The sequence below is a fragment of the Numenius arquata genome, chromosome Z (assembly GCF_964106895.1).
Source record: "Numenius arquata chromosome Z, bNumArq3.hap1.1, whole genome shotgun sequence".
NCBI classification, from domain to species: Eukaryota; Metazoa; Chordata; class Aves; order Charadriiformes; family Scolopacidae; genus Numenius; species Numenius arquata.
This window is the reverse complement of record NC_133616.1, coordinates 52,744,043-52,753,875: the sequence shown is the minus strand read 5'-3', so window position 1 is coordinate 52,753,875 and position 9,833 is coordinate 52,744,043. Positions and strand designations below refer to the sequence as shown.

The 9,833-nt window shown below is 43.0% G+C and overlaps 1 protein-coding gene across 2 annotated transcripts; it reads left to right on the top strand.

Annotated features, from left to right (window-relative positions):
* Window positions 1–7,551, top strand: THAP1 (THAP domain containing 1). 2 transcript variants are annotated; one of them, XM_074166344.1, is made up of 4 exons: window positions 189–259; window positions 743–938; window positions 4,396–4,460; window positions 4,551–6,483. In XM_074166344.1, exons 1-4 carry the CDS (start codon window positions 189–191, stop codon window positions 4,861–4,863), a joined length of 645 nt encoding a protein of 214 aa, XP_074022445.1. In that variant the 3' UTR covers window positions 4,864–6,483. The 2 variants fall into 2 exon arrangements, with proteins under 2 accessions (XP_074022443.1, XP_074022445.1); XM_074166342.1 differs by having other exon boundaries at window positions 1–259; window positions 4,396–7,551.
* Window positions 7,552–9,833: the final 2,282 nt, after the last annotated feature.

Genomic DNA, 9,833 nt, shown 5'->3' with positions numbered 1-9,833 from the left:
ACCGCGAGAGTTGCGCTGAAGCTGGCGCCGCCATCTTGGAGTTGGGAGAGGCCGCGTCCCGCTCCTGTCCCTCTCGGAGGGTCACGGGCAGGGGGGGGAGGGGGAGGATGGGCGCCGGGCGGTGAATTAACGGCGTTCGCGAGCTCGTCTCCCTGACGCCGGGCCGCGGCGGGCGCGGGGGAGGCGGGATGGTGCAGTCCTGTTCCGCCTACCGCTGCCGGAACCGATACGACAAAGAGAAGCCCATCTCCTTCCACAAGTGAGCGCGGGCGGCGGGGCGGGGCGGAGCCGGGCCGTGGCGGGGGCGGGGCCGGGCGCGGGGCCGAGGCGCTGGCGGGTCTGTTGGTGGGGGGGGGGAGGGGGGCCGGGCGCGCGGCGCGTCAGTGAGGGGCGGGGCGCGGCAGGGCGCGCGGCGGCTGCGATCGGGGGAGCCGCAGGGCCTCAGGAGGCGCCTTCCCCCGTCCTGGGGCCTCGCTGAGGAGAGCCGAGGGACAGTACGGCTTTGCCACCTTTTTCAGGGCGAGGGGGCACCCCTTCTCCCGCCTCGGGTTTTCAGTGGGCCCAGACCCCCAGCCCGGCGCGTGTGCGAGGTCTGGGCCGGCGGGAGGGGCTTGGCTCCCAAGATGAGCCCGTCAGAGGGAAAACCGAGCGATGGCGCAGTCAGTCCCGGCAGTGCTCAGCTGTAACCCGACCCCGTGTTAAAAAGCTCGCCAGAAAAGCTGAAAGTGCTACTTATTTACAGGTTTCCTCTTACAAGGCCTGATCTGTGCAAGAAATGGGAAGCTGCTGTTAAAAGGAAAAACTTCAAGCCAACCAAGTATAGCAGCATTTGTTCGGAACACTTTACTCCCGATTGTTTTAAAAGGGAATGCAACAACAAGCTTCTGAAAGAAAATGCTGTGCCCACAATATTTTGTTACACAGAACCCACTGAAAAGGTAAACACAAAGCACTCGTAGTTTAAGATACTGGGATGCGTGTGTGTTGCTAGCGTTAGCCTGGCAGGGTGTGATGTGGCAGAGCAGTGGGGAGAAGAAGCAGATTGTGAAGGGTGCTGGTGTGTGCGCCTGGAGGCACGTGGAGGACTGTGGTGGCTGAAACACCTCCAACAGCTGTTCTCGTGTGCTTTGACCAGAGCAGAGACGTAGGCTGTCCGAGGCTCTGGAGCAGGCAGAGCATTGTACAGCTGTGCAGTACCTCTGATCTGCTCTTGTGTGCGTACACAGAAGCCTGGGCAGGGTAACTGCAGTTAAAACTTTGTGCCGAATTAAATGGAATGGCAGGGAAGTAAGAAAGTATCGCCCCGTAGTTAGGTTGTTCAACTGTATTTGTGGCATATTTGGAGTTTTAGAGAGCCTTCAATAATACTTGCAAATTACACTGTACTCTCCCACGCTGACTGGTGGCAGGTGTTAACGTAGAATTAATGCAAGAGGTGATGGACCTTAGTTCTGAAACTTAACTTTCCTCTCTAAAGGGCTCTGTCCTCTGGCTTTGCAGAGTTAAAGTGAGATGAAACAGAGGAGCGGAACAGTAGCTGCACCTGCTCTCTGTCTGTGCTTGAAACTATCTCTGTCTTGCCTTAACAGTTACCTTGTGTTCATAAACCAGACTGGTCCCTAACCTTGGTCTCTGAGTTTCTGATGGTAGTCTCCTGTGAGATGTATTTAGCAGCTTTTAGCGGTGCTGCCAAAACAGCTTACTGTGAGATGCAAGTCAGTTATGAGTTCTTCCTTCTTGATGTAATAACTGCAAGACAAGAATGGAAAAGGTTGATTGTTAACTCCTATAAATGATAAAATATTAGATCTCTTTCCCCTCTGATGTAGAGGAAGTGGCAAACAAGAGAATGGATTTGGTAGGTAGGCCTAGGGGGTGAAAGACTGTAGTGGGATGGAGTACATGGAGGAAAACAGGGACTTTTGCTTGTTTGATTTTACTCTTTCTATACGATATGGGATTTGATGCAGAAATAAAAAAGGGAATGTGTCTCAAAAATGAAAAGTGGCTAATAAAAGAGGGTATAAGGAGAAGGTATATAAGGAAAGATAAACAATTTCCAGGTAAATACGCCTATGTCAAGTTGTTTTTTTGATTACACTTCCCCGCTGTCTGCATGACACAGGTAGACAGGTCACAGGTCTTTGTTACAGGTAAAATAGTTGCAAATTTTTTTACAGTCTGAAAGCTGAATGTGTTTAGGGGATAATCTGCAAAAGTGGGATTGCTGCAGCAGGATTAGTTGTGGGCCATATTCCCCATTTTGTTATCATGCCTGGATCTCCAAAACCACAAAAGATTGCCTTTTAATTATGGAGAAGGATTTAGTGCTATTCCTTTTTGTCTCATGACACTTTTAAATGAACTGCCACATATCTTCAAGAAATAATGTAGTAACAGAGAATAGTGGTGTTTGCTTTGGAATGGAATCCACACCGATTTTGAAATACAGCTTTTTATCTTTTGCATTATGTAATTTGAAATACTTTCTTTTTCTTCACTTATGTCTTGGGAAAACCATTTACTGCCTGTAAGAACTAATTAGAATTCACTTATGATGTGTCAGTGATAACTAATCATCCATTCTCCTTGATACCTTGTGACAATAGTAACGTATTTACCGTAGCATGTACTGCATAAGCTGCAAATAGAAGTCTCTGTGTGAATTCAGCTGTCCAGCAATGACCTGATTTTTTGCTTGTGCTTCCAACAAGGGTGAACTTCCCTGCCAGTTACATTTTTTCCTTGTATTTTTATTAGTAGAAAAGTTTGAAAGTGATAGCTGATAGGGTCAAACTCTTTAAAATATTCACGTCTGAATTAGATAGGCACACTCTTAGCAGTGATTTCTCATAAGTGAGATATAAGAATGGTCATTGGCTCACTTTAAAGTGAGCAGTAGTATTTGAGTGCATATGAAACACCCCTTCAAGACTGATCACAAAGCTGCCTTCTCAGTTATTGTCTGCCAAGTATCGTAGTTTGTACAAGAGGGATATCTAGACTGCTGAATATCAAGTATTAGCTTGTTTGCCTGTTAAGCCAGGGAAGTTAATGATATGACCTTCAGATCTGATGAGCTTTATATTTAGACAACGAGGATTGCCCGCTGCTATTATAGTCCACATTGTCCCTGTCCTTATGATTTTATGTGTAGTAATAATATTGGCAACAGATGGGTAGTTAGAAAGTTAATTCAGTGCCTCTTTCACTGAGAATGTCTCAGGCTTTCTTTTTGACAGGCAATATGCAAGCTCTTTTGTTTAAATAGTGCTTTTTTTAAAAATCATCCTGTGCACAGAAGCATTTCTGATTTATACTGCATTCCTTTGGGGCAGAAAGAATCTGATCCTCTGCTCTGGCCTATCCTCAAGTGGTGAGGGAACCATGTTGTCCTGAACCATACAAGTGAACCTGTTGAGAGCAGAATTACAAAGACTGCACTTTTGTGTGGAGTTGAGCCAATCAGTATTCTGCTGCTGCCAAAAGGGAGAATCATGCTTTCTCCCTTCTTCATCCCATCTGCCAGCCACACAGTCCTTTTTCTCACTCCTTTCACACACCAGCCCAGGTGTAGGTCATACCTCGTGTTGCATTGCTTTGACTTTTAATAAAGGACAGAAGATTTCCACAGTGGTGGTGGGAGAGCAAATAGCCTTTTGTCATTTTAGCAACCTACTATGTTTGAGCAAAGAGCAAATACCAGGGCTGGGAGGGCTGCTTTGCTGTTGAAGAGTTATTTATATTGGCTCATCGTGTCTCCTGAAACCAAACCCTTACGCTGTAGCCCGAAACCAGTGACACAGTCCTCTCCAGTTGTTGAGTAGCAGGCCTTACTCTGTCTACCTCTTTGCTCTGCCAGCTTATCAGCCCCCTCAGTAGGTGACTCTTATTCTACCTGAGCAGATTATCCGCTTCTGTTGTGGCTTTGATTAAGTTAGCTGATAGGTTCAAGGTATATAATGGTAAGATGCACTGGAAAGAAGAAGGGACAAAGGCGAATGGGACAGCAATGACAAGTTATTATATCAGCTGAACTTCATTTTGTGGAACTGCAGCCTGGGTTCTTGATTCTTAGCTAATCATGGTTATGTATTTGACATAAGTCTTCAAGTGAAAGTAATTGCTACGTTCTTCAGTTTTTGATTTATTTGAGACGTCAAGGACTTGAGTTTCGAGGAACCCTGAAAATGAAACTGCTTAAAAATATCTCCACTTGAGAAGCCAGACAAAACAGGTCCAGAACTGTTAGTCAATTTGAAAATGTAGGCTTTGAAATTTATTTTATTAATTTCAATCCTGGTTGGTTGTGTTATTCTGGGGCTGTAGTAAGGGAGTTGTGTTGTAAGCAATGTTCAGCGTGAAAATGTACTTTTTTTTTCTTGTTGTTTCTAGCCTGAAGAATTTGCAGAGCAGCCAGAAGACCCACTACCGCCGCCTCCACCACCACCACCACCTCCGCCGCCGCCACCACCACCACCAGCAGCAGCTCCAGTACTACCACCATCTCCATCAACTCCTTCTTTTCATCTGTCTCAAATAGATGCCAGATTTGTAGATCCAAGTATTGGATTATTGATGCCTCCTCTCCAGACCCCTAGCAATCTTGCTGTTTTTTGTGATCACAACTATACTGTAGAGGATACAGTTCATCAGCGAAAAAGAATTCAGCAGCTGGAAGAACAAGTTGAAAAACTGCGGAAGAAGCTCAAGACAGCGCAACAGCGATGCCGGCGTCAGGAAAGACAAATTGAAAAACTGAGAGAGATTGTTCAGTTTCAGAAAGAAAAAGACATATTGGCAGGAAAAGGCTATGTGATTCTGCCCAATGACTATTTTGAAGTTGTAGAAGTACCTGCCTAGAAGTCATGAGCATCAGTTTTCACTTTGCTAGGCCAAGAAATTTAGTTTAAAAACTAAATGCTCTCTAATTCTGTGTGTAAGACTCCAGAATTCTAAAACAAGAAATAAGCAGTCATATAAATGATATCACATTTTTTCTTCATTATCATGTCAGTTTGATACACTTTTAATATATTGAAAATGCAAGCATCTCAGAATTAGAATATGCATTTAGTTTACAAAATCTGAATTGCTTTACAGAAGGAAGTGATGCAAGGTTGAATACATTTAAAATCTGTTAATTTCCTCCTTTTTTTTTATTTACAATGGCTGTCTTATACTTACAGGGGATGAAGAACTGAATCTGGCTGAGATTGAAGCTGAGGTTACTGTGCGCTTCGTGCAAAGCTTTGTTAAGGCATTTAATGTTGGGTCTGGTGATCCTCAGGAAGTAGTTTTCACTGATTTCAGAAGGAGCAGAATTAGGCCAGCTAAGAACACTGCAAGCACTGCAGAAAGATAGATAAGATGCACATTTCAGCCTGGGAAAGCTTCCAACCTCAGTTTGCTATGCCTTCAAAGCACTGCAAAAAGTCTAATTCCTGGACCCCTTTGGTGACGTATGTAAATGAACCTCTTCTTTTGGAGTAACCTTTCGCCATGTGTGTCTTGTGAGGGAGATGAGGAGAATTCATTAGCATAGCTGACAAGAGCTGTAGGAGAGTCTTTGTTTTGATGGCACTTAAAAATACTCTTGAAGTGCAGCACTGCACTGAACATATATGTTAATGGCCTGTTGGTAGGATCAAGAAGACAGTGTACTGTTTAGGGTGACTGCTTTTCACAAGTACCTTGATAATATACAATCCCCAATACATTGGAGTGTGATGTTCCCATAAACACTGTAATGGGTAGAATGTTGTTTTCTTCTTCAAAATTCTTGATCTTAACACATCTCAACCGTATGTAGCTTCAGGAAATGAAGAAGTTTTTTTACTTATCCAGGGTGTCAGGCATTTGTGACTTGCATTGCAGTATACTGTGATTTTCTTTCCTTTTTTTTTTTTTTTTTTTCCCCCTCTGCTCCCCAGAAGGCATCCACCAAAGGACAGTTACAGAATTAGACTTTGGGAGTTGCTTGGTGCTAGACTGGTTTTTAATATCTCAAATGCTGCTGCCTCTCCTTCAGCCTTATTAAGACTCTTTCTAAAAATGAATTTAGCATGACAAAGTAGTGCAGCAATTTGCACTTACTGTCTAATAATTTGTTTAGTTAATAGACTCATTCGAAATCAGAGAAGATGGCATCATGCTAACCCTACTGTATTCTTCACAGGTGAAATTCCTGGATATATTGGACATGAGGAAAATGATTTCTCTCGGTCCATGTCAAACTTGTATGTTGTATGGATTCTAGCTCTGATATTAATCAAGCCCTGTTCATAATGGCTTTAAAATCTTTCCTTAACATCCTGTTAGCATGACATTTTGAAATATTTTGAACCAGTCTTGATACTTTTGACCTCACTCATGCCATGTATCTACCTTCCCTACCATTTCATATACTTAAGATGAACAAAAATGCTGATGCATCCTTTTGTGTACATTTATTATACCTGATTAAAAATAAAAAGCAAATGGTGTGTTAGATTTTTAACTGCTCACTCTCCCTATTTCCCCAGGACTTTGCCAGAACTACCTTGACATTCTGTATCTTTTCTAGAGTAGTCCCTTGGTTTAGATACTGGGGTTTTCTCACAGTGTTCCCATCTTGTTGCTGTTATGCTTTATACTTAAACTTGAAAATGCTCAAATTCAAAAAGTAGCAAGGAAGAGACACTTAAACAACTATTGCTATGCTGTTGGGATGTGTGTCCAGATAGCAGATTGTTTCTGTTTTCTCTGCAAAATACCGCCTCTTCTAACTCCCAGGGAATTTAAAGTGTGTCTTCCTGAGGCGTGGTGAGTTGCTGCAGTCCCACCCCCCTCTAGTTGGGGTGCTCCTGCCACCTCCCTCTTCCCCCCACCATTTGGCTATGCACTCCTGTTACTGCCCTTCTCACTGACACCAGTTATGGTGCTGGTTGAGACCTTCTGTGGGGCAATTCAGCTCACTAAAGCAGCAGTTTTGGGTCTTAGTGTAGAGGTAGAGGAAGACCAACAGTACGAGATCTGGTACGAGAAATAGCAGGGCCAGGAGCTGGGGATGGGGAGAAATAAGTCCTCTCCTCCAGCTGCAATGAGCTGTGGCATAGCGTCAGCTGCTTTTGAAAGGTAACTAAAGAAATAAAATATAAAATAAACTAAATAAAGGTAACTTCTTACTCTTTTAACATTCAGCGCTCGCTCCTTCCAGCCTCGCCAAAGATCCCCGTCTCCCTGCACCTTAGGTTCTGGCTTCTGTGCTTGTTGTGCCCTTCCTTCAGGTATTCTAACTTCATAGCCCTTCAGAAAAGCAACCCAACAAAACTAAGTCAGCATGGTAAATTTAAGGCACTGATAGGTGGCTGGTGTGTAGAGTTCTTGTGTGTTTAACCTCTTTTGTGTTGGTGAAGTTGGTTTAATGGCTGACTCATGTAAATGTTCCTTTGATTGAGAGGGGTGATTATTGTTTGTCTTGAGAGTTTCAGTAGTACCAGGTGGAAGAATGGGCTGCTGCCAATTGCTGATGCTTCCTTTCCTATTATTAAAGGTTTTTTCTTAGAAGAGATACAGTTGATTCTGACAATGGACTTGAATTTCTCCTGCAGCTACCCTTTCTTTTTTTTTTTTTTTTTCCTTAAAAAAATGCCTTGTTAATTCCTGATGCAGTGATGGTAGGGGTGGAATCTGCTAGGCCAATGAGGGCTGTCAATATTGCAGAGCACTGAAGTGGTGAAAAAAGGCTGGCACCAAAACAACTGATTGTCTTTCAGTAGTTGACTTTTCCTGCACTGTGCCCTACCATGCACTGTACTGCAATCTCTCTGACTGATAGCAGTATAGAAAGAGAATCATAGAATGGTTTGGGTTGGAAGGGACCTTAAAGATCATCGAGTTCCAACCCCCCTGCCCTGGGCAGGGACACCTCCCACTAGAGCAGGTTGCTCAAAGCCCCATCCAGCCTGGTCTTGTACACTTCCAGGGATGGGGCCTCCACAGCTTTTCTGGGCAACCTGTTCCAGTGTCTCACCACCCCCAAAGTAAAGAATTTCTTCCTAATATCTAATCTAAATCTTCCCTCTTTCAGTTGAAAACCATTACGCCTCGTCCTATCACTACACTCCTTCATAAGGAGTCCCTCCCCATCTCTCCTGTAGGTCCTTTTTAGGTACTGGAAGGTTGTTCTAAGGTCTCCAAGATCTTAAGGTAAAGACATGTGCTACTGGCCAGGCTAGGAAAGGAATTCTAGCTTTTAATGTAAAATTAACAAGCATGGTTTGTTCATCCAAGCATTTATTAGCATTTTCTCTTCTTTTTTTTTTTAAAGTGTGAGCTGTTACATTCACTCAATTAGCTGTAAAAAAGGGGCTGCATCAGTCAGAGTTTGGCCACAACTGGTACCTGCACACAGAGGCAAATTCGCAAACATGTTTGAAAAAAGTGTTTGGGAGTTCAAAAGCAGAGGTGGGAATGTAGAACGGCATGTGGTTGTCCAATTTCTCATTAAGTAGGTGACATTCATTTAAATACATGTTACTGCACTTCACTGAGGCCTATTTTATAAAGCAAACAATTCAAGGGAGATAGAAAGTAGCAAAATTGGGAAAAATGTTCCATCCTTAAAATCTGGACGGAGACGTTTGTTTTGAAATGGACTGATGCTTCAACAGGCAAAAATTAAAGCCACTTCTAAAAAGAGAGTTGTTGCTTACCTCCCCCTATTGCCTTACATTCCCTTTTGCTGATCTCACCTGTGCGTAGTGTTTACTTTTTTCTCCTCACACTTATGCAAAGTATTAGATATCCTTGTCTAACTAGGACAGTTCAAATCCAGAGATATGTTTTATGGGGAAAAAAATGAATGGCTAAATACTTGGATTGCTGCTTGTCGTACTGGGGGAGTTCTTCATCACTGCCCTTTTTTCTCCTCTGCTTCCAAGAAATCTTCTATCTTACCGAGATTTCATTTTCCTTTAGCTCTACACAGGGTTTAGGGCACAGGTGCCCTGTGTGAGTGTTGAAGGAGTTCTCCTGCAGCTGAAGAAAGTGCAATGCTTCTGTGAAACCAGGCAGTTATTCCTGGTTGCCCTTTTGCTTTGTTTCTTTCCTGAGATCTGTTTTAGGTTTTATTCTGTAGGCTTACCTGTTTCCCGTCAGCTTACACCTTCATCAGGTGGCTTTGGTGGTGTGGAGGGTGGTGTTTTGACTTATTATTTAAGTTTAACAACCGAAACACAATCTGCCGGAGCACGTTGATGCTCACAGTCCATCATAACTGCCAAGTTCAGGTCTGTGACTCCTGCTGTTTTAAGCACAGCAGGTTATTTGCCATACTTTAGCCTTGAAGATGATTTATTAATAAATGGGAAAGAGCAAAACAGGATACATGATTCAAAAATACGATGATGACAGTAATTGCTGTTACAGATTTCTCTTTGTGCCTGTTCAATGCTTTCAATGGAAATTTTATCTTCTTATAGAGATCTTTTGATGGAACTGCAGCATTTTATTGCACAAATTGGGCAGAAGGGCTTACAGTGTTATACAGACTGAAGTAGCTTAAAAGCGTGCAGGAAAAATGTATTGCAAAGTCGTTGTTTAATCCGCTATGAATAACTTGAAACAGTTCCCAAAGGAAAGTCATCTTAAATATTCTTAAGTCAAAGAAAACGTTTAAATCAGTTACTCAGAAGGAAATTTTCAAGAACCTCTCTTGAGAATAGATACATTACATTGTCATAATTAAATCATTGCAGTAATTAAATCTCTTCACAGTCCTGGCACTATTAGTTCATTTAGCATTGAGTATCAAGCCTTTTATTGCCTGTTGTGCAAAATGATCTAGCAAT